Source organism: Mustela nigripes, chromosome 16 (assembly GCF_022355385.1).
Source record: "Mustela nigripes isolate SB6536 chromosome 16, MUSNIG.SB6536, whole genome shotgun sequence".
Classification (NCBI taxonomy): Eukaryota; Metazoa; Chordata; class Mammalia; order Carnivora; family Mustelidae; genus Mustela; species Mustela nigripes.
In genome coordinates this window covers 17,263,912-17,288,127 of record NC_081572.1, presented here as the reverse complement: position 1 = coordinate 17,288,127, position 24,216 = coordinate 17,263,912, and the positions used below count along the sequence as shown (strand labels likewise).

General features: G+C 38.2%; 1 protein-coding gene across 1 annotated transcript in view; it reads right to left on the bottom strand.

Moving 5' to 3' along the window:
- The window catches only part of LOC132004112 (mucin-2-like), a 52,090-nt gene that overhangs the window by 2,729 nt on the left and 25,145 nt on the right, over nucleotides 1–24,216 (bottom strand). Inside the window, exons 10-14 of the mRNA XM_059380215.1 lie at nucleotides 18,526–18,597; nucleotides 17,902–17,976; nucleotides 7,757–7,875; nucleotides 3,939–5,731; nucleotides 3,430–3,534 (exon numbers count right to left, since the gene is read on the bottom strand). Coding sequence (XP_059236198.1) covers nucleotides 3,430–3,534; nucleotides 3,939–5,731; nucleotides 7,757–7,875; nucleotides 17,902–17,976; nucleotides 18,526–18,597 — 2,164 coding nt within the window. The remainder of the gene's footprint in view (nucleotides 1–3,429; nucleotides 3,535–3,938; nucleotides 5,732–7,756; nucleotides 7,876–17,901; nucleotides 17,977–18,525; nucleotides 18,598–24,216) is intronic.

Below are 24,216 nucleotides of genomic sequence, written 5' to 3'. Positions count from 1 at the left end.
ATGCAAACCACAATAGTGATCCTACATTCCATAAATAGCTAATCAGTGAATGGAAGAATGATCCCATTTACACTATCATTAAAAGGCATCAGGTACCTAGGAGTAAACTTACAGCAAAGAATGGGTAAGACCTATGAGATGAAAATATTAAAACTCTTCTGAAGGACATTAAGAAGAAATGAATACGTGATGAGAGATAGCATCTTCCTAGAATATTGCAAAGATGTCAGGTCTCCTCAAATTAACCTATAAATTCAAAGTAATCCTATTCAAATCCCAAGATAGCTTTAAAAAACAACAACAACAACAACAACAACAAAAACTGGTCGGAAGACATTTGGTGGAGAAAATATGCAAGCCTAGCTACAAAATGAGAGAAAAAGAAGAAAAGAGCAGGAGCTTACCCTACCAGACATCAAAATATGTTATTATAAAGCAACTGGAATTAAGTACATAGTGTGATACTGGTACAGGGAAAGAAACTGGATTGAGTCTAGATAAAAAATAGTATTTTAGATCAGTGAAGAAAGAATGAATCGTTCAATAAAAGATTTTAAATTAACTGGATCTTTATGCAGGGGGTGAAAAAAGTTAGATCCCTTACCTCAACCATCCCCCAAACCAAAACAGATTCTACACATATTCAAAAATGTAAATAAAAACAAATGTTATAAGAGTATAGAAGAAAACAGTATAGAGGCAGCAAAGGCCTCATTAACAAGACCCACATCCCAGAAGGCATGAGGACTGGCAGATATGGTCCTTGCCCATCATTCTTCATAGTCCTCGCCCCCTTCCCCCCTGGATTGTTGGTCTTCCTGTTGATTTATAGAAATATATTAATCCTTTTAGTGGCTTTCACTGAATTTCAATGTTTTAAATATTTGTCAGTGTTTTCATCTTTAAGGAGACAAAATGGTGGAACCGGAGCACAGGCTTTGCAGTCAGGCGAAATGGGGTTCTGCCTTGGGTTTTGCCACTGGGGCCTTAAGCTGATTTCCCTTTTAGGTATCAAAGAAGGATGGCAATATCATCCTCACAGGGTTGTGGGGATTAAATCGGGTGTGGGAAATTCTTCCTATGCTTGGCATAGATCAGTGCCAAGTTTGCTAATGGTGTCACAGACAAGATGATCAAATCTATCAAAGGTTTCTGCTCGTGGTGTCAAATCATAAAGCTCTTTCCCACCACAAGATGATAAAAATATTGCTTCTGTTTTCCTCTAACAGTTTTATGGGTTCTTTTCTTTTTTTTTTTACATTTACTGAAATATGTTTAAGGTGAGAAATGAGGCTCTGCTATTATTTTCCTCCTAAATAATCAAGCAGTTGTTCTATTACCATTTACTTCTTTTCTTCCACTGATTTGAATACTAAAAGGTAACGTTTCAAAAGTCCTAGGAACACATGGGTCTGTCTATTGCTGGATTCTGTATGCTACTTCAAATAAATATTAGGCTGCCTTATTGCTCATTGTGAAGTCGACATAATGCCTCATCTCTCTTCCTTTGAACGCCATTATTGTCTACTACAGGAAAAGCACTGCATGGTCTCCGTCCTCAAAAAGCGCATCATCAAAATAAGGAGAGGAAATAATGCAACCACATAAATACAAGCAAAAGGCTAAACTACATAGAAATTAAAAACAGCAATAAGAATTTACAGAACTTCCCTGAAAGCTTTGGCTTTCAGCCACAGGCCACCTGAAGATACAGATACTGGACAATGGCCAGTGATATATCTTCCCAGAGACCTTGGTAAGCTGACCCCATGCCAGTTCCTAGACTCCTGGGCTCAGCAGTCAGACTCTGTCCTTAACAAAAGCAAACTCACTTCTTCCTATAGAGGCAATCTCACTTTATCAGTGCCCCAGGATGGATCAAAATCAGAATGCCGGGTTATCACTTGACAATGGGAAATATATCTGTTCCGCAGATAGGGCATCTGTGTCTACATGGTTGGGAACTAGCTCCCGGGGACACTGGCCTCCATGGCGCACTGAAACACAATTAGAAGGCTACTTGGTGAGAAGAGAATTAGAAGGAAAGTAACAGCTGAATCCACTGTTTGACAGAAAGGACTGAAGTAGCCAGATCCATCCATCTCCCCAAGAGGCACAGCCACACTAGTGGGCTTAACGCTCATATGCTGCTTGAGGGGCCATGTCTACTCTTGGGGAAGCCTAGGATGGGCACGGCCCATGGTGGGCTCTTCCTCACCATTTCTATGTTTTTACTACTGACCAACCTTTCTGCAGGCAGACATGTTTCTCTTTAGCAGTTCATATATCCAGTCCATTTTTACTTAAGTCTGATAAACCAGGAAGCCACTTGATGCTTACATAGCTCTGCTGTGCTCCATGTTTTGATGTTTGGTGTTTCTCTCTTGGGGAGCTGCCTTTTAAAAAGTTGTTTACCTTATTATTGTTTTCAGGGGAGGGGAATGCATCAATATGGACCCTAAGAAATGGTGACAAATCTCACAGAAGGACTAGGACCAGGAGGGCTGGAGAGTTCAGGGAAGGCTTTTTGGAGAATGATGAACTTGTGTTGACTTTTGAGAGACTCATGGTACTTCCACAGGCAGAGCGAATTAAGAGGGAATTTCAGATGGGCAAAGGCACAGACCAAAGCAGGAATGGGCATGGGGTGACTAGGGGGTGGTGAGGGGTGGCTTTGGCTGGGACGGAGGCCTGCTAGGACAGTAGAAAAGGTAAACGAGGTAAATGAGTTTGGATTGGTGGGATAAGTCAAGACTGTCAACTTGTTCAATCATTCTTTAAAAAATGTTAGCACCCGCCTGTTGGGAAAAGGAAGAAGTCATTAAAGGATTGAAGGAAAGGTAAACAGGCAAGCTCCAGCAACAGACTATAAATCTGACGTACTTTGAGGTAGCCTGCTACAGGATTTGGGCTTCAGTGTTTGAACTGAACCTATTCACACAACACCTTACACAGTGGAGGAGAAAGCTGCTAAGTGAATCTAATGAATCAACAAGATGACACTTTTATCTGTAAGTTATGTCCTTTCTTCCAGGAGGGCAGAGAGACTTCCTCTGTCATCATTTCAGCCAAGGAAAGAAATCAGTGGCAGTCTGAGACTCACGGGTGAGTACATCGAATCGACATAATTTTGAGTTGAAGAAATGTTACTATCATGTCAACTCTGGCCTTCTTAAACTTAATGTCTCAGTCTAATGGCTTGTTGCCTTGGTTACAATCCACAGATCTCCAGGCAGTGGGGGGTTCTTTTAAAATGCCCTGGAATATACTTGGCAGTAAAGGAACAAAGCAGATTTCAGTCCTCCAAACTGAAGAGGAATATCAAGTAGTAGTAGGTGGGAAAGTGGCTTTGATTTTCAATTTGTGGGTTCTGAATCAATTATAAAGATAGAAGATATTCTGGAAATCTGAATTAATGGTTGTCCTTACCTCAATGAGACAGAAAACTATAATCAAAATCATCACTACTACAGTCACAGATATTGCCAAGATGAGTTTGTTGTTATAGCCATAACCTGGAACTTCTTTTGTGAGCTAAAAAAAAAAAAGAAAGAAAGAAAGAACAGGTTTTTATTTTTTAGAGAACAAAGAGACAGGATGGAAAGCTAACTATTCTTCAGCTACTCTAAAACCCCATTCTTTCAGATGAGTGCCTTACAGATTCTTAAGGAACATACCAAATCTAAGGTGTTATGTAATCTTATCATCAGCATTTTCTTCAAAAATTTATTTATCTTGTATGTTAGGTCCCCTCCTCATATACCCTGGGGATAGTGGCACTAAATGAGCAAAGTGGCAGGTCATGTGTCTCAGCCAACGTTACCTGGCCAAGACAAGACCCAGACTAGGCCACCCCTGGTCTTCGGGCTTGGGCGATTTCATGGCATTTCCTAAACTGACTCAAAGTCCAGATCCTATGTTTCAGGAGTTTTCCTCACCTCACTGGACTCCTGCCCTTTCTGTTCACTCTGGACTTCTGTGCTCTCGTTGATATAGTTCTCAGTTTTCCATTGGTCCGTATCCCACTCAGCCTTGGACACCTTTACTTCTTGCTGCTCACTGAGAAGCTTCATCAGGAGGCCTGTTCTGGAGATGAGCTTGGCACAGGCCAGTTGCACGTGGGTCTCGGAGCAGTCCATTTTCAAAGTCCGGATAACATGAGAAATGAGCCTTCTCACATCATTGTTGGGGATGAGGGACCGTAGCTGCTGGTTTAGCTGAATTTCAAATAGATCCCCTGTGGCTGAGTGCTTCGACACAGTGAACTCTGTGGACTTCGGGGGCAATTCGGTGCCCATGTTGTGGTATTCCCATTGTGTTTCATTGGTTTGTTTAACAGTTGGCATAAAGTTGTCTCTGGTGGCTGCAGAATGTGCCCTGGGAAGATTCTCATGGTTCCTGAATTCAGGGAGGGTTTGTTCTGGCACCGTCTCTTCAAAAACATTCTGCGTAGTAGTGTTTTCCACAGTAGTGTTTTCCCTAAGAGGTTCTGAAAGAGTAAATAATTCCGGAAAAGGATTTTCCTGAGAACTCATTTCTCCTGAAGATGAAAAAGCCCCCCGTGAGGGGGAATTTATGAGGCTCCTGACTGCAGAGAATGGAGGCCTCTTTGCCAGCATCAGTATATTTCTGAGAGGACTTTTCTTTTTGAATTTTCGATTCCGTTTGGCCTTGGGTTCTCTGTGGACCACACGTGAGTGAGGTTTATGAAAGATGTACTTCTTTCCGGAATGTGAGACTGGTCTGGGAGCCTTCAGATTCTTAACTCTAGCATTTGCATCCTCTAAAACAAAAATAGTGTAGGTTAAGTCTTTTGATTTGTTTTTTACCTCAGGTAGGGATTTTGGAGCAGTGGAGGCAGGAGGCCTGCCCAACGAGTATTGTTTCAGGAAGGAAGAGACTGCTGCCTTGTGCTCCTTTATGAATGAAGGCTCTGTATTGAAGGAGTCCCCCACTAATTTCTTGGGCCTCTGCGCCATGTGAAGCTGCTCCAGCTCCCTTGTAGATGGTCTCCCGAGCCTTCTTTCTTTGGCCACGTTCTCCACAAATGGCTGGGCATTCTGTTTCTTCTGGTTTCTCTGACGGCGCAATTCTTTGAAGTACCTTTTCCGTAGGCCCTTGGGGCCCTTGATGACCTTTTTCACTCTCAGCATCTTTTTCCCTACATGCTCAGCCTTGGCGAGGCTCTCTTCCTGAGCTTGGGCAGTTTCCAATTTCTTTGGAAAGATCTGGCGTTTAAATTTGGGACCGAAAAGACCGGAATGTATAAGCATGGCAATTTTTTCTTTTTTTTTCACCTCATCAATTTTTTCTTGAATTTCTGCATCTAACAAATTTTCCAGAAAGTAGAGTTTCTTCAGTTTATTTTTGTAAGTTGAATTATTGGGTCCAGGTTTAAGAGATAGGCTCCCTGTGTTGTTTGTCAAGGGACCTGTGGGCTTGTCTCCATCTTGTACATTTGAAAACAGAAGTTTAATAAATGGTAATAATGTTGATTCTACATCTTCTAGATTTCCCTCTGAGAAATAAGGCAATATGTAATTCAGTGCACTAATAACATCACTTTCATCATTGAAGTCTAGCTGCTCATTGATAAAGGCTAGACTGACGCTATTTTTGTCTGAGGATGCCTTCTCTGGCTCAATAGTCAGCTCAGTACTGGTGCTCTTCTTCCGGGCTTTTAATACCTTCATGAATGAGCCTTCTGTATTCCTTATAGATACTTCTTCATCTATCAACAAAGAAGAGACTAGTTTTGATAATGAAAGACTGCTAGTACAGCTTTTTGTCAGTCGACAGTCCTATATCCCAGTCAAATAAATTAAGAATCGGCAAATATATGAGTACCATTTAGAGAGGAGACAAACTCAAACTCTAATCTATGGCTGGCAACAACAAAAGGAGAAAAGGATGTTTTTTTGAAAAGGTGGCTATTTACTCAGAAACTTCCATAGTGTGAATAACTATATTTGGGATAATTCCTGGGGTCCCCAAGGCCCGATTGCCCAGTACTCAAGAAAAAGTCAAGGCTGGAAGACACTCAGCTAAACTGTGCGCAGATCTACAGTGACTCCTGGCATTCATATACCTCATCCTGTCCTGCTTCAGATGCAGAGGGAGCATGAGGTGTCCTCCTTCCTTTCTTCAGTGTGCTTGTGTTCTTACTGCCATCACAGATGCCCATGACTGCACCCCCTGTTATAAGTCCTCATCTGGATATGCCTTCTCTAGCTACCCACCAATTCCTTGCTTGGTCCACCTCCCATATATTGCAGTTCATATAACTCATAAGCTCTAATCAGAAAAAAACCCACTATGTCTACTCTGGCTCTTTGTTTAAATGTGGGCAGGGATCTGGGATGTAGGTTAAATTTCCCAGGTATGAGAGATATGCCAATGTGGAATGTTTAATAAATTAAGGGAATGATACTTGAGGTCTTAAAATGCAGAAGGGATAAAGAAACGTTAGTCAGATGCTTATTTCACTTTCATTTCTAAGATTTCTAGGTTTACTTAGGGAATCATCCAGAGCTTCCAACTACCTGAAGGTCAAGTGTGCCACTGTGTATACTGCAGAGCATTGTGCAGCTGGGTTTCTTTTCCAGAAGAAATAGAAGTATTTTTAGTGGTGGTGGTGAGGGTCAGAGGAGGAGGTAATAAGGGTCACAAGAAAGAAGAAGCAATAGGCTTGCTGAGAGCCCAAAATAAGAAGATACTTGAGTGCTAGGCTACAGCACTTAACACCTCTGGTCACAGTTTTCCTCACCTGTAAAAGGAGATTAAACATGCCTCTTCTCCCCAACTCTAAGGGAGAAGGAGTAATAGAATTTGTAAAAACAAAACAAAACAAAACAAAACAAAAAAAACCAAAAAACTGTTTTGAAAAATAAGCAACACTGTATTTACAGAAATAGCAGTGTTATTTCTGATGTACCATAGATCATTGATAGGGACTCATATTCCAGCCATCCGGGTGCACAAGCACATTTTGGAAGTCATCAAGTTAGTGCCAATAAAACATAGTATACAGAAAAATACTTAACACCTGAGTGTTTTTGGACAGAAAAGCTTAGGATTAAGAACAAGTTCAGAGTTGGGCAGTTCAAGAATAGAAGAGCCCTCTCTTTCCATTAGAAGGTAGCAGCTTCTGGTTAGGGAACAGAAACTCTCAGGCTCCGAATACAACTTTTTTATAAATCAGCATCACTTTTACTCTTATAATATAACTTGTAAAAATAAACAAAAATATATCTTTTTCTGTCCTATAAAACAAAGGGCCAAAGGGCACCTGAGATGTAATGCATATAATATCAGTTTACAAACTGTGATGCACTATATGAACAAGTTTGCATTTGGGGGTAATTATTTAATGAGGTAATTGAGAATCTAACTTTTAACAAAGGAATAGTTCTTAGGAATTTAGGGATTTGAGGGTACTTGGGTGTCTCAAGTGTATGACTCATGGTTTTGGCTCAGGTCATGATCTCAGGGTTATGGGATTGAGCCCCGCATTGGGCTCTGCACTCAGCGGGGAGTCTGCTTGAGATTCTGTCCCTCTGCCCCTTCCTCGACTTGCATGCTCTCTCTCTCAAATAAATAACTCTTTTTTTTTTTTTAAAGAGAGATTTAGGGATTTGACTCTGAATGAATAAAAATAATGCAGTGACATCATTACTTAAAAATTTTATCATTGTTAATTAAAAATAAAGAATTAAATAAAAATTTATAAGCTTATCATAAGACAATTCAGACTCACCACAATGTGTGGCATTTGTCATACATTCACTGTCACAATGCAGCTTGACTGTCTTGCAGACAACCTCAATATTATTTTTGAATTGACAGAGACAGCAGGCCATACGGCTAGGTAAAATCCTATAAATGGAAACATAGGTAATTAAATTAGTGGTAAAGGAGTTACTTGAGTAGGTAGAAGAGGCAGGCCAAGGGCATCACAGGGCTGTGTAAAAAGGAATTCTTGAGGCATATGGCCTGGATGATTGGGGAGGGACCAGATGGCCAACTGCTGCTCTAGAATATTGTAAATAAATAGACAGGACAGAGGTGCCCAATAGAAAGGTAAGGATAGAAGGGGGTATGGTATGCCTAGAGTAAGATAGAGATGAGAACTGGGTGACACTGATCAGTAGTTTAGTTCAGAAGTATCTGCTTCCAACCCAAAAGTCTCGCTTTGGGTTGATAGCACACAGGAAGAGGATAGACTTCTAAGAAGAGTCTGAAAGGTCTGAAATATGTTCTGTATTGGGGATAGAACGCAATCAATCAAAACAAACCAATAATCTACACAGATGTTACAATTAGCAGACAAAGACATTTAAAAAGTTGTAACTGGGGTGCCTGGGTGGTGTTGTTGGCTAAGTGTCCCACTCTTGGTTTCAGCTCAGGTCATGATCTCAGGGTCATGAGATCAAGCCCTGCATTGAGCTCCTAGCTCAGCATGGAGTTTGCTTGAGAGTCTCTCTCTCTCTCCCTCTGTCCCACTCACTCTTGCTTTCTCTCTCTCAAATAAGTAAATAAATCTTTTTAAAAAGCTATAACTGTATTTCACATGTTAAAAAAAACCCAGACTAAAAAACCCATGCCTCTACTTAACTCAGTGAGTCATGTAACCCCTTCAAGTGGCCTAATATTTGTGTACTTAGAGTCCCTGAAGGAGAGGAAATATAAGAAATTTTGAAAAAATAATACCCTAAAATTTTCCAAACAGGTAAACCCAATAAACCACAAATCCAAAAAGGTCAGTAAACTCTAAGCACAAGAAACACGGACAAAATTACATGAAGACACATCATAATCAAACTGCTCAAAACCATCAATAAAGAGAAAATCTTTATAGCAGCCAAAGGGGGGGAAAAAAAAAAAACCACATACAACATATAGAGAAACAAAGATAGTAATGAGAACATATCTCTTGTTGGAAATAATGGAACTCAGTAGAGCAACATCTTTAAAGCAGTGGAAAGGAGAGGGGACCCATTGACTATCAAGCTAATATTCTATATCCAGATCTTTCAAAAACAAAAGCAAAAAAAAAAAAAAAAAGACCACCTGACACATACAAAAGCTGAAAGAATTCATCACTAGTAGACTTACACTATAGATATGCTAAAGAAAATATTTTTAAGTGGAAGGAAAATGATACCAGATGGAAAGGTGGATCCACACAAAAGAATGAAGAACATTAGAACTCGTAACTACATAGGTAAATATGTAAGATTTTTCTTACTATTTAAATATCCAAATATAATATGATTTCATTTATATTCAGAATCTTAAAAAAAACCAAATGAACAAACAATGACAATAAAAAAGAGAGAAACACACATAAATATGGAGAACAAACATGGTTGCTAAAGCAGAGAGGGTGGGGATATAGTCAAAATGGGTGAAAAGGATTAAGAGATAAAAACTTCCCATTATAAAATAAAGATGAAAAGTACAATGTAGGGAATATAGTCAATAATACTGTAATACACTTAATGTTGTGAGCATTTCATAACATATATAGTTGTCGAATCACTATGTTGTACATCTGAAACTAATATTATATTAACTATACTTGAATAAAAGAGTTAACTTATTGTTTAAACAAAAAAATAATATGGTGTGCTGTTTATAACGGAAAGTAAAATGTATGAAAGCAGTAGCACAAAGGCCCAGGAGGGGAGAAATGGAAGTATCATATATATTGGAAGGTTCTTATACAAATTCATATAATATCATTTGAAGATAGACTATGATAAGTTAAAGATAAAAACTACAAACCAATAAGCAATCAATAAAATAAAACCAGAGTTGTAACAAATTAGCAAAGAAATAAATAATAAAATGTACTCAGTCAATCCAAAAGCAGAAAGAAAAAGAAAAAAAATGAAACAAAGAACAGATGGGGCACAGAGAAAATATTAGACAGTAGCTTTAAATGTAATCATAAAAATAATTACATTAAATATAAATGGTATAATCACCCTAATTAAAAAATTGTCACACTAGATAAAAAAGCACAAACCAACCATATGCTATCTTCAAGAATCATCTTCAATAGAAAGATATAAATGGGTTATAAGTATGGAAAAAATTATGCTATGCTAACATGAATCAATAGAAAACGTGAGTGGCTATATTATCATAAAACAAACTCAATTTCAGCCAAGAATATTACCAAGGATAAAGGAGATTATTCCATCATGATAGAAATGTCAACTAATAAAAAAAGAAATAACCTAAAAATTTATCCATCTGATAAGAGAACTTCAAAATATATCAAAGAGAATGGCAAAGAGAAACAAATAAATACACAATTATAGTTGGAGAGTTCAATATCCCTCTCTCAACGATTGATAGAAAAAAATATATTTAAAAATCAATAAAGATATAGCAGACTTGAACAACACTATCAACCTACTTGACCTAATTGACATTTATAGAACACTCCACCCAAAATCAGAAAACATATATTTTTTTTCAAGTAGACACATAATATTTACCAAAATAGACCTATATCTCATCTATTACCAGAATTCATGGCTAAAAAACAAGCCTCAGTAAATTTAAGATTTCAGTCATTCAACATATGTTCTGTGACCACAATGGAATTAAATTAGAAATTAACAGATTTGAAAAATCTCCAAATATTTGGAAACTAAACAATTTGTAGAAGTCTTTTATCAAGAAGTTTCATTCCATTCCTAGTTTGCTGAGTGTATTTTTTTGTAATTGGTAATCAGGAATGGGTATTAGATTTTTCAGATACTTTTTTCCAGTTAATTATTTTCTAAGTAACCCTGTGCATCAAAGAGATCAAAAGGGAGATTAAGAACTATTTTGTATTGACTAAAACTGAAAAAACATATCAACATATGGGATGTTGCTAACACAGTTCAGCTTCCCTAGCATCCACTTTTAAGAAAGTAGAAAAAGAAAAGAAAATTAATCACTGAGTAAGGAGAAGGAATACCATAATAACAATCAAGGCAGAAATGCAGAAAATGGAAAACAGGAAAATAGAGAAGTCAGTGAAATGAAAAGACAGTTTTTAGAGAAGGCAAATAAAATTGATAAACCTCTAGCCATATTGACCTAGATAAGAGAAGACACAAATTATCAATATCAGAAATGACAGGGGTCAGGTGCCTGGGTGGCTCAGTGGGTTAAAGCTTCTGCCTTTGGCTTGGGTCGTGATCCCAGGGTCCTGGGATCAGCCCGCATCAGGCTCTCTGCTCAGCAGGGAGCCTGCTTCCTCCTCTCTCTCTGCCTACTTGTGATTTCCATCTGTCAAATAAATAAAATCTTAAAAAAAAATGACAGGGGTGACATCAGTATGAATTTTACATATGTTAAAAGAATAAAGGAATATTATAAAATAATTTATGTCAATAAGTTCAAGATGAAATGGACAGATTTCTTAAAAGACATGAACTACTCAAAAATAAATATGTAACTTAAATAGCAACTTAAAGATAACTTTAAGTTACTTAAAGTAAAATGGTAACTTAAAGAAATAGAGTGTGTAGTTTACAACCTTCTTACAAAGAATGCTTCAAACCCACGTGGCTTCACTGGTGAATTCTACCAAACATTTAAGGAAGAAATAATGCCAATTCTACACAAACTCTATCAGAGAACTGAAGAGAAGGGGCTACTTCTCAACTCATTTTTAAGGCCAACTTTTGCCTTATCAAAACTAGACAAAGACATTACAAGAAAAAAAAAAACAGACCAATTATCCCTCATGAACACAGATAACAAAACTCTAAACAAAATTTTATTATATCAAATCCAACAATATATGAAAAGATGTTATATCATGACAAAGTGGGGTTTATCTCAGGATTGCAAGATTAGTTTAATATTTGGAAATCAATGTAATTTACCCAACTTCAACTAAAAAATATCATACAATCATTGTAATGGGTGGAAAAAAGTATCTGAAAAATCTAATACCCATTCCTGATTACCAATTAAAAAAAATACATTTGGCAAACTAGGAATGGAAGGAAACTTCTTCATCTTGATAAAAGACTTCTACAAAACAACCTAAATCATCATATTGAATGGCGAAAGACAAGTGCTTTCTCTTCAAGATCACGACAAAGGCAAGGATGTCTTCTCTCATTACTTCTCTTTGACATTGCATTGAAGGTTCCAGTCAGTGCAATACAGCAAGAAAAAGAAATATATTTAAAATGGAAAGGAAGAAGCAAAACTATACTTGCAGATAAAATGATTATCTATGTGGAAAACCTGATGGAATCTATAGTTTACTAGAACTAATAAGTGAGTTTATCAGGTTTTCAGGATAAAAGATCAATATATAAAAATTAATTTATCTCTAATACCTAGCAATCAACAATTAGAAGTTGACATTTTAAGAAATATTACTTTTATTAACACCAAAAGTATAAAATACTTAGAATAAATTGGGGAAGATGTAAAAGGTTTACCCACTGAAAACTATAAAATATTCCTGGGAAAAATTAAAGAAGATCTAAATAAATGAAGAGCTATAAAGGGTTCATGAATCAGAAGATTCAGTATTGTTAAGATATCACTTCTCCCCAAATTTGTCTACAGATCAAAATCCCAGCAGAATTTTCTGTAAAATTTGGCAAGCTAATTCTTAAAATCATATAGAAATGTAAAACTCTTAGAATAGCCAAAACAGCTTTGAAAAAGAAGAACAAAGTTGGAGGACTAATGTTACCTGATTATAAGACTTATGAAGATACACGTTCAAGGCTTTGTGATATTAGTGTAAATTTAGACAAACAGATCAAAGACACAGAATGGAAAGTCCAGAAGGAGAGATACAGACAATTTATTTTCAGGTTCCAAGGCAGTTGAGTGGAGAAAGGATAGTCTTTCCAACAAATGGTGCTAGAACAATTGGATATCCATAGGCAAAAAAGCAAACATCAATCCAAACCATTAAATTAAATCTGTAGATTGCTTTGGGTAGTAACCATAGTTCATTTCATACAGAAATGAACTCAAATTGGTTCAAAGATTGAAATGTAAAATCTAAAACTATAAAATGTCTAAAAGAAAATACAGGAGAAAAATCTTTATGACTTTCAGTTGGGCAGGATTTCTTAGATATGACACCATAAGCATAGCCCACAAAAGAAAAAAAATGGATTAAACTGGACCCCATAAAAATTAAGAATTTCTACCTTGCAAAGCACACTCTTAAGAGAACAAAAAATAATCCACAAAATGGGAGAAAATACATAGTAAATTACATAGTAAATTTATTTGATAAAGGACTTGTTTCCAGACCATAAAAAGAACTCTCAAAATTCAATAATTCAATCATATAGCTGAAAGGCAAATAAGCTTATGAAAAGATATCTGACACCATTAATCATAAAGGAAATGCAAATAAAAGCCACACACAAACAAAAGCCACTAAATACCTATTAAACTGTCTAAAATTAAAAACACTTACTATAGCAAGTATTAGCAAAAAATGTGAAGAAAATGGAGCCCTTATATACTGTTGGTAGGAATGTAAAATGGTACAACCACTGTGGAAAATATTTTTTTAAAAACCTAAACACCCACTTACCATATGAACCAGCCATTCTACTTCCAGGTATTTGCCCCAAGAGAAATAAAAGTATGTATCCATACAAAGACTTATACATGCATAATCATAGAAGCTTTATTTTTAATAGCCAAAAATTGGAACAACTCAAATGTCCATCAATGGTGAGCAGATAAATTGTGGCATGCCCATATAATGGAATACTATTCAGCAATAAAAATGAATTACTGATATACATAACAACATGAATGAATCAAAATAATCATGGTGAATTACAGAAGCCAGTTAGAAAAGAGTATTTGCCACATTATTCCATTTAGATAACATTCTAGAAAATGCAAACTAATTTTTCATAACTACTTTTTTGTTACAAAAATTTATGGTTATGAAAACTTATCTATGGTTACTACCCAAAGCAATCTACAGATTTAATTTAATCCCTATCAAAATTCCAACAGCATTTTTCACAGAACTAGAACAATTATAAAATTTGTGTAGAACCACAAAAGACCCCCGGAATAGCCAAAGCAAAAAAGAAAAACCAAATTGAAGGTATCACAATTCCACATTTCAAGTTATATTACATAGCTCTAGTAATCAAAACAGTATGGTACTGGCACAAAAACAGACACATAGATCAATGGAACAGAATGGAAGCCCAGAAGCAAACTCAAAATTATATGGTAAATTAATCTTTGACAAAGGAGGCAAGAATATGCAATGGGAAAGACAGTTTCTTCGATAAATGTTTTGTTGGGAAAACCGGACAGCAACGTGCAAAAGAATGAAACTGGACCACTTTCTTACACCATATACTCAAAATGGATTAAGGAACTAAATGTGAGATCTGAAACCATAAAAATCCTAGAAGAGAACACAAGCAGTAATTTCTCTGACATTGGCCTTAGCAACATTTTTCTAAATATGTCTCCTGAGGCAAGGGAAACAAAAGCAAAAGTAACTATTGGGACTACACCAAAATAAAAAGCTTCCTCATAGTAAAGAAAACAACCAAAAAACTAAAAGACAACCTACTGAATCCGAGAAGATATTTGCAAGTGACATATTCAATAAAGGTTTAGTTTCCAAATGTATAAAGAACTTATACAACTCAACACCAAAAAACCCCCCAAATAATCCAGTTTAAAATGGGCAGAAGACATGAAGAGACATTTCTCCTAAGAAGACACACAAGGGTGCCTGGGTGTTTCAGTTGGTTAGTCGTCCACCGTCAGCTCAGAGCATGATCCCAGGGTCCTGGGATTGAGTCCCATGTGGGGCTCCCTGATTAGCAGGGAGTCTGTTTCTCCCTCTCCCTTTGCCCCTCCCCCTGCTTGTGCTCTCTCTCTCAAATAAATAAATAAAATCTTTAAAAAAGAAGACCTGGAGTGCCTGGGTAGCTCAGTGGGTTAAGCCTCTGCCTTTGGCTCAGGTCATGATCTCAGGGTCCTGGGGATCAAGCCCCACATCAGGCTCTCTGCTTGGCGGGAAGCCTGCTTCTCCCCCTCTCTGCCTGCTTCTCTGCCTACTTGTGATCTCTTTCTCTGTCAAACAGATAAATAAAATCTTTGAAAAAATACAATTACATTTAATACTGAATATAATCCTAGGACATTCATGAAAACCATTCACAAATCCCAAATTAAGAATGCCTGAATTAGGAGCGCCTGGGTGGCTCAGTGGGTTAAATCTCTGCCTTCAGCTCAGGTCATGATCTCAGGGTCCTGGGATGGAGCCCCGCATCGGGCTCTCTGCTCAGCAGGGAGCCTGCTTCCCCCCACCCCCACCTGCCTCTCTGCCTACTTGTGATCTCTCTCTCTGTCAAATAAATAAATAAATAAAATCTTAGAAAAAGACCTACAGATGGCCGACAGACACATGAAAAGATGCTCATCACTCATTATCAGGGAAATGCAAATCAAAACTACAATGAGACCTCTGTCAGAATGGCTAAGATAAAAACAAAATAAAATAAAATAAAAACACAAACAACACATTTTAGTAAGGATATGGAGCAATGGGAACCTTGTGCACTGTTGGTGGGAATACAAATTGATGCAGCCACTGAGGACAGTACGGAGGTTCCTCATAAAAATCAATAGAACTACTCTATGATCCAGTAATTGCACTGCTGGGTATTTAACCAAAGAATACAAGAACACTAATTCAAAGCAATACACATACCTCTATGCTTATTGCAGCATTATTTACAATAGCCAAATTATGGAAGTAACCCATTGACAGATGAATGGATAAAGAAGATGTGATATATATATATATATATATATATATAAAATATACTAGAATCCTATCTACAATCCCAGAATGTCATAGTTTTTATATATCATATATATATATATGTATTTATATAGGATATATACACACATACATACACACACACACATACATATACACAGAATATTATTCAACCATAAAAAGAATGAAATTTTGCCATCTGCAACAACATGGATGGAGCGAGAGAGTGTAATGTAAGTGAAGTCAGTCAGTCAGAGAAAGTCAAATACCATATGGTCTCAGTCTTATGTGAAATTTAAGAAACAAACAAACAAAAATGATCAAAGGGGAAATAAGAGAGAGAAAGAGACAAATCAAGGAACAGACTCTTAATTATAGGGAACAAACTGATGGTTACCAGAGAGGACAGGGGGTGGGAAGATAGGTAAAATAGGTGAGTTCATCAAAATTTAAAAATTAAAAACTTCTGGTCTTCAGAGATAAAACAGAATGGAGACAAGCTACCACCTGGGAGAAATTTGCTAAACATCTATCTGAGAGAAAGAAAGGATTTTTTCCAGAATTAAAAATTGGATTTGGGCATGCCAGGGTGGTTCAGTTGGTTGAGTGTCTGACTCTTGATTTTGGCTCAGGCTATGGCCTCAGGCTTGTGGGGTTGAGCCCTGAGTCAGGCTTCAGGTTCCGTGGGGGTCTGCTTGAGATTCTCTCTCTCCATCTCTGTCTGCCTCTCCCCTACCACACTCATTCACTCTCTCTCTTTCTCTAAGATAAATAAATCAATCTTTTAAAAAAAGGAAAGGAAAAGAAAAACGGTTTTGAACAGACACATCATTTAAAAAGCTGTCTGTACATGAATAGACAGTCAACATCATGAGCTGTTAAGAGAAATGCAGTTAAAGCCACAATGAGATAGTTACATACATACCTACAAGAAAGTCTAAAAAAATTTTAACTGAAATATAAGGTGAAGATCTCATATGCTGCTGGTTGGAATGCAAAATGATGCATCTACTTTATTTTTTTTTAAAGACTTTATTTATTTATTTGACAGATGGAGATCACAAGTAAGCAGAGAGGCAGGCAGAGAAAGAGAGAGGAGGAAGCAGCCTCTACGCTGAGCAGAGAGCCCAATGTGGGGCTCGATCCCAGGACCCTGGGATCATGAAGGCAGAGAGGCTTTAACCCACTGAGCCACCCAGGTGCCCCTGATGATGCATCCACTTTAGAAAACAGGTAAGTAGTTTGTTGTTGAGATGGCACATGTGGGCATATGGGGGTGGGGAGGGGCGGGGAGAGGAACAGGGAGAGAGGATCTGAAGCAGCCTCTACACTCAGCGTGAGCCCCAACTGGAAGCTTGATCTCACGACCCTGAGATCTTGACCTGAGCCGAAAACAAGAGTTGGGCACTTCACCGACCTCCCAGGTGCCCCCAGGTAAGCAGTTTCTTAAACAGTTGAATACACACTTAGCGTATGATGTAGCAATCCTACCATTAGGTATTTCACCAGATAACCAATTTAAAATTTACCTCCCCCAGAATGAAAGCCGTATGCTCACATGAAAACCTGCATGTGACTGCTTTTAGCAGCTTTAGTCATAACAGCCCCAAAACTAAGAACTTTAACGTCCATTGGCTGATGAATGATAAACCGGTGTGACCACACAACCGGAACCCTACTCAGCAATGAAAAGCAATGAGCTGCAGAGAGCTGCAGCCACGTGGAAGGATCTCAAGAGGGTGACGCTGAGTGAGAGAAGCCAATCACAAAAGACCGCACTCTGTCTGATTTCGTTTATAAGATCTGGTGGAAAAGGCAAAGCTAGAGGGACAAAAATGAGGCTGGTGGTTTTCCAGGGGCTGAGGGTGGGAAAAGGGGATTGACTACGAATAGAAATGTTCTGTATCTCGAATGTGGTGGTGGATACATAGCTATATGTCTGCCCGAAGTCATCAAACTATATACTTAAAGAGTAAATTTTATTAAATGAAAATTACACCTCAATAAATCTGACTTAAGAATAAAACAAACCTAAATAAAGGACAAAGTGAAAGTAAACATAAGAAAAATCAGCTTACAGTTTTTCCAATTCAAGGGTCATCATGAGGATGCTCTCAATTGTTGAAAGGGTCACCTGTGTCGTTCCCATGTCTCTGAAAGAGAAAGCCCAAACATGCATGATACCAAAGACAAAAATTCTGCACCTAAAGAGATACTTAACATGTGATTACTTCAATTCTGTTGAGCCAGCTCAAGACTTAACTTGCTATGGACAATAATTTCAGAGAACTCTTATGGAAGAAATTTAAATTTATGTGCCTCATCATATTAATCACTTTGGTGATCAACAGTACAATCTCTTTTTGCTGTTGTCCTACTTCTCATTCTCAATTGCATCCACCTCTCTTATTTTTAAAAATAATGTACATCTTATTCCACTCTTCTTTTTGAGACAAATGATATTTCTACATATGTGATAAATGATATTTCTGCCTACATCTGCATGTTCCATATCTGTATAAGCTCTTCAATGCTGCTCTGCAGGTTGTCTAGCCCATATACATTCTTTCTTTGCCAATAATTCTTATTTTGATAACCCAGTTAAAATTTAAATTATGACTTTTAATCAAAATGCAAAATACTGAATCTTTTAAAAAGAGCAGAAATCATCTCACGAGCCACGAGATTGTGGTAATACTTACAAATATTTTAATGCCGGCAATTTAAAAAGATATGAATCTTCAACAGTTGTCAGAGGATTACGATTGAGAATTCTGAAAAATGCAATGGAATCAGAATTATCTACCATGAAATTTTATGTTCATTTTTTGGCATGGAACTTGAAGGTTAAAAGTAATCATTTTCTGCCTTTGCCTATAAATCTGCAAAGCATTCTTCCTTTGGAAACTACCCAGGTCTCTGGATGATAACATGGGGAAGAGAAAGAGAAAAAACATCTTTTTTTAGGTGGATGGCAAAGGAAAACTATGTCAAAGAACTTTTCCTAAGTTGAAAACCCCAAAAATGACTACACTAGTAGAAAGCCGTGGCTCTGTAGGAAATATGCTATTTCTAGTGCCCTCCATGATTCAAGGTCTCTAGAAATTTAAAAATTTCCACAGCTTAAACCACCCAGTTAAAGACAAAAACAGGACCAATTCCTCGGTTTTGTAGTGAAACAAGAGGGTTTAAATGTAGGAGGAGCTGGTGAAAGCTACACTCCCACTACACACTTCGTGTATCCTTGTATCACAGCCTTTGTCATAACATGTAGTCACCTGTTTCCTTGTCAGTCTCCTGGTCTGTCAGCTCCTTGAGGGCAGGAACCATACTTGATTGCCATTGTTGGCTCTGTGCCTGACATAGTGCTTGTTATTTACTAGTTACTTAATGAATGTTTGTTGAATAAATATATAACATGTCATTCTTTGACACAAGTTTTTATTCTAAAATGTAGATTTTATTCTCAATTCTTTAAAACAAAAAAGTAAAAGAAATAGGAAGAAAGAAAAGAAAATCTGCCTTGAGGTTGACTCTACTCAAGAATTATTATTGTACTTTTGCAGATATTAGAAAGACAAGCATCACAACCAATGCTATTGGGCTGTAAGGCATCTGTGATCAACATTTCACATTTAATCCTCACAATAACCTTATGTGATTGATATTATCATTACCCCATTTTACAAACGAGGAAACTGAGGTACCGAGAGGTTATGTACTTTGTCCTAGATTGTCAAGCCAGTCAGAAGCAGGGCTGGAATTTGAACTCAGTTTTGACTCCAAAGCCTGTGTGTAACTCATATGAAGAAAAGGGGGTTTAATACAGCTTTTATCTTAAACTTAACTTTGAGAGCACTAAATACAGAAATACTTTGTTGAACTTCATCTCCATCTGGGAGAGCTTCTCTGAGAATTACATTTTCTATTTTTATTCCTTTTCTCTAATCATCTCCCATGATTAAGTACTTAATTAACGAATGGTCATTGAGACTTTAGGGATTTAAAGCCATTTTCTATCTTAGGGATATAAAGCCATTTTATCAGTGAAAGTGGGAAAGTGAGGACTTCTGAAAATTCACCCTCCATAAAAGCAGCAATGACAACAACAAAAAACCTGGCAAAATGATCAGAATCGATTTTTTTTAGAACTGTGGAAAATTCTACCAATGGACTTGCAGCAACTCAGAGAGCATTTGTTAAATAAAAAAATTTATTAATTTCTACAAGAACAGGAGAGCTCCCCTCCCTTCTAAAACCCTCAGTTTGTGTCTGGAGTCCATAGGTGTGTACCCAAGAGAATTAAAAAACATATGTCCACACAAAAACTTGTATGTGAATACTCATAGCAGCATTATTGATAATAGTCAAAAAGCGGAAATAAGCCAAATGTCTAATAACTGAGGAATGAACAAAATGTGATGTATCTATACAAGGGAATGTTTTTCAGCCTTAAAAAGGAAGGAAGTGCTAAGAGATGCTACAACATGGACGAACCTTGAAGCTAACGTGCTGTGTGAAAGAGGCTAGACTCACATTTCTATGAAATGTCCAAAATAGGCAAATCTGTAGAGACAGAAGTTAAATTAGTTGTCGCCACGGCCTGGGAGTAGGGAAGAATGGGGAGTCACAGCTGGTGGGTATGACACTTCTTTTTGGAGGTGATGAAAATGTCCTGGAATTAGCGCTGACTGTTGTCTATCAAAGTATACCATTGGACTGTATATTTTATAATGTTGCATATTATGTGGGTTGAATCTCAATTTATTTTTTATTTTTATTTTTTTAAAGATTTTATTTATTTATTTGACAGAGAGAGATCACAAGTAGGCAGAGAGGCAGGCAGAGAGAGAGAGGAGGAAGCAGGCTCCCTGCTAAGCAGAGAGCCCGATGCGGGACTCGATCCCAGGACCCTGAGATCATGACCTGAGCCGAAGGCAGTGGCTTAACCCACTGAGCCACCCAGGCACCCTTGAATCTCAATTTTAAAAAAAGAACCATCTTATAATAAATAGAGCACCAGTTGTCAAAAGACCAAATATGTTGGTAGGTGGAGAAAAGAGGAGCAAAGATTCAGACTCTTCTACACAATGGAGGTCAGAGGGAGCCAATGGTGAGGCTGGGAGTCATGCTTTCTTGGGAGGAGGAGGAAGAACCATGCATTTTTGTTCTTGCCTTGAATATAAAGGCAAGGCTATTTTTTCCTATTCTAGCCCATGCTCCTAGATTTTTTTCTTAGTACCATTAAAATGTTGGATTTGTAACACTGGTTAATATTCAGTAAGATCACGTCGTGAAGAGGAAGAATTGGGAAGGTCACATGTCTGGTTAGACACAATTCCTCAACTTTGAGGCTTTGAATGTCCTTTGCTTTAAAAAAAAAAATGGCATTAAAATCTATAAGCTTACTGGTAAGCAGTGTGCTCACTTAGAGAGAACTCTTACAACTCAATAAAAAGACAAGCAAGTGAGCTCCTGTGTGTCTTTCTCTGCCTAACCTCCCCACCACCATTTTTAAAACATGACTATAAAGCATTATGTACCAAAACAATTTAAGAGTTTATTATCCTTCCCCCCAAGTAACCCCAGTTCTCTAACCCTCCAGTCTTTCCTGGGTGCTCACCCATGGCCTTGTATCTATCATCTCAGTGTTTCCTCCTAACCAGACCACCCTTGTCCTACTGAGATTTACATCCCGTGTTTATCCCTAGTGAAACCAAAATATGAGGCCACTCTAAATTATCCTATTTTCTCTTCCTGTCTTAGTGCTGTCTTTTCTTCATGAAAGCTGTGCCTGGGGGAAGAGCAGAATGAGAACTGACCCAACAGTTTACATGTGGGGTTCTCCGCAGTAACTGTTTTTCTACAAACCACGAAACAAATGATTTTAGATGCTCCAAGGTCATCACACTAGAGACCACTTCCTTTCCAGTTCAATTCCTTCATTTCACAGATAAAAGGTGTGCTGACTCCAGTCCACCAGGTTTTTGGTATTCACGGGCTTATCCTTATGGGAGTAAAACATAGCAACAGTTATGAGGCTTCAAAGGCTGTCTCATAATCAAAGTTGAAGAAAGAATGTTCTAAATGATTTTCTAAAAATATATCTTATTTGAAGAGGAAAACTCAAGTATTCTTGCAAAAGCCTTTTGCTGCAGAACAACGGGACAGATGAAAGGTAGCTCACAAAACAAGGGAACATTTCTTACCTGTAATTTTTTTTTCTCCAAATTCTTCTACACAGGTCCAGACAGATGGGCTACGTATCGTTTCTATTAACTGAGGAGACAGAGAAGAATTGAGGACTGAAGCATGTCATCACTGTCCTGAATGTACTGAAATCCTAACAGCTTTAGCTGAAAAAATGTCCAAAGCAGGCAGTGAAAATAAATTTAAAATAGGACAAACTCTAAACTGTCTGTGCTAGAATCCCAAGGCAGGCAGGGAAAACTGGCTCCTTGGAGGAAGGCAGTCAAAGAACTAAGTAGAGTGACCTAGACCCTGTTCCAGTATGTTTGAAGTACTTGGGGATGGAGTAACCCCTTTCCTTTATTCATCTACATAGGTCCATGAGCCACGAGGACATAACTCCCCATGTGAAGGTCCTCAATACAAGACATCTAACTTCATGACGTCAATCCTTTCTTGGAGGCGGGGGAGGGCGAAGGTTAAAGAATCTGAAATGGTGGGCCTATATTCAAGTCCAAGTTCTGAGAACAGCTTTGAAGAAGAGTTCCTGACAGTGAGGAGGAGCGGAAGCAGCAAGGGCCCTTGGAATCAGGCAGAACTAGGTTTGAATTCTGGCTGTCACTTCCTGGTAAAGTGACTTGAGTGACAGCTCGGAGTCTCAGTATCATTTACCTCATGAGGCCATCCAAGGATTAAATGAAAAGAGCCTGTGCAAAGCAGCTCGCATAAGGCGGGGCACAGAGTCGGTGCTTAGTGCTAATGATGTCTGTCCTGGGCAGTGAGCAGAAAGCCTGGTGCTACCCGGAGGTGGCATGGCCAGTAGCTCCAGAAGTGTGGGACTGTCATAGGGAAAAGGAGTTCTCTGCTCTACAGGTCCTATTCCAGCTAGAGACCAACTCCAAGCAACAACTCACAAAACGACAAATAGTCATCATTCAGCACTTAGTCCAAGGGAATGTGGAGCTGCGTTACTCGCAGAGCTCCTAAGTGGTCCTGCCACCTCTTCACGGTGAGCCTAGGCAAATTGCCCAACATCTCTGAGTTCCAATTTCCTCTTCTCCAAAGCGGGGATAACAATACCTACATTGCAAGAGCTGTTGGAAAACTGAAAATGAGATACATGTGTTGAGCACATGCCTGTGTTGAGCATTTTCTATGTGCCAGGCACTGAGAGCGATGGGCACAACTGTCTGGCTTGTACGATACGTAAAAGCCCCTAGCAGAGTGCCAGGAACCCGGTGAGTGCCTACCAGAGGTAGGTAATAAAGAAATGTTATGGGGATAGCAGAGGAACTACTATGCTCCCGAGAGAAAGAAGATAGGTTGCTATATACATGGGAAGGATAAGATGTGGCTGGAAGAAGGAAAGTATGGTAGTTGCTGGGTCAGACTATCTCAAACCTTTTGAACTATTACAAATAGAAAAGAATGAAACAGCCACTTGAAGTACCCTCAGAGGACAGACCCGAGTTGTTATTTTCATCCTTAATGTTTATGCCTTTCTGAATCTGAGAAGAAGCTGCCAGGATTTCCAGTACATAGCAAAAAGTGATGACGATACCCTGAGGTGTATAAACTTGTGTGTGCACACAGCCACCTAAAGGAAACCGATGCTGGATGACGGGGGAGCATTAGGCTGTCTCTGGGACCGCAGCTCGAGTTGCCTTCACAGTGTGGCCACAACTACCTCAGCGGTATTCTCAACAGTGGGGATAAGGCTGAGATTTCCCTCTTTCTCTCTCAGTGTTCATGTTCTTGGCACAACACTGAGGCACCACAGATAAGCCAGAGTGTGCTTTTGCTCTATGTGGATTAGGTAGAGCCCTTCTACATTGTACAGTCCTTCAGTTTCTAAAATCATGGAGCTTGTATTGTTAGAACCAATGAAGTGACTAAAAGAATTTTAAAAAATAAGCCATCAGTCTGGACCTGTGTAGGTGAATGAAGGAGAAGCACTTTAAAGTCAGAAAAAAAAAAAAAAAGGTGTACTTAACATTTAGGATTATCAACCACTGCTGGTTTTCCATAATAAATTTCATTCCTGATTTCATCTGAAAGAGATAGGATTATTACTACCATTCAAAAAGTGGTACCTTATTAAAACCAAATGAAATAAAACCCCCCAAAATGGTACCTAATTAATAAGCTCTTGGCATGTCTTTGAGGTGGATTTCAGATTCCAAAATAGACTTTACCACACTGCT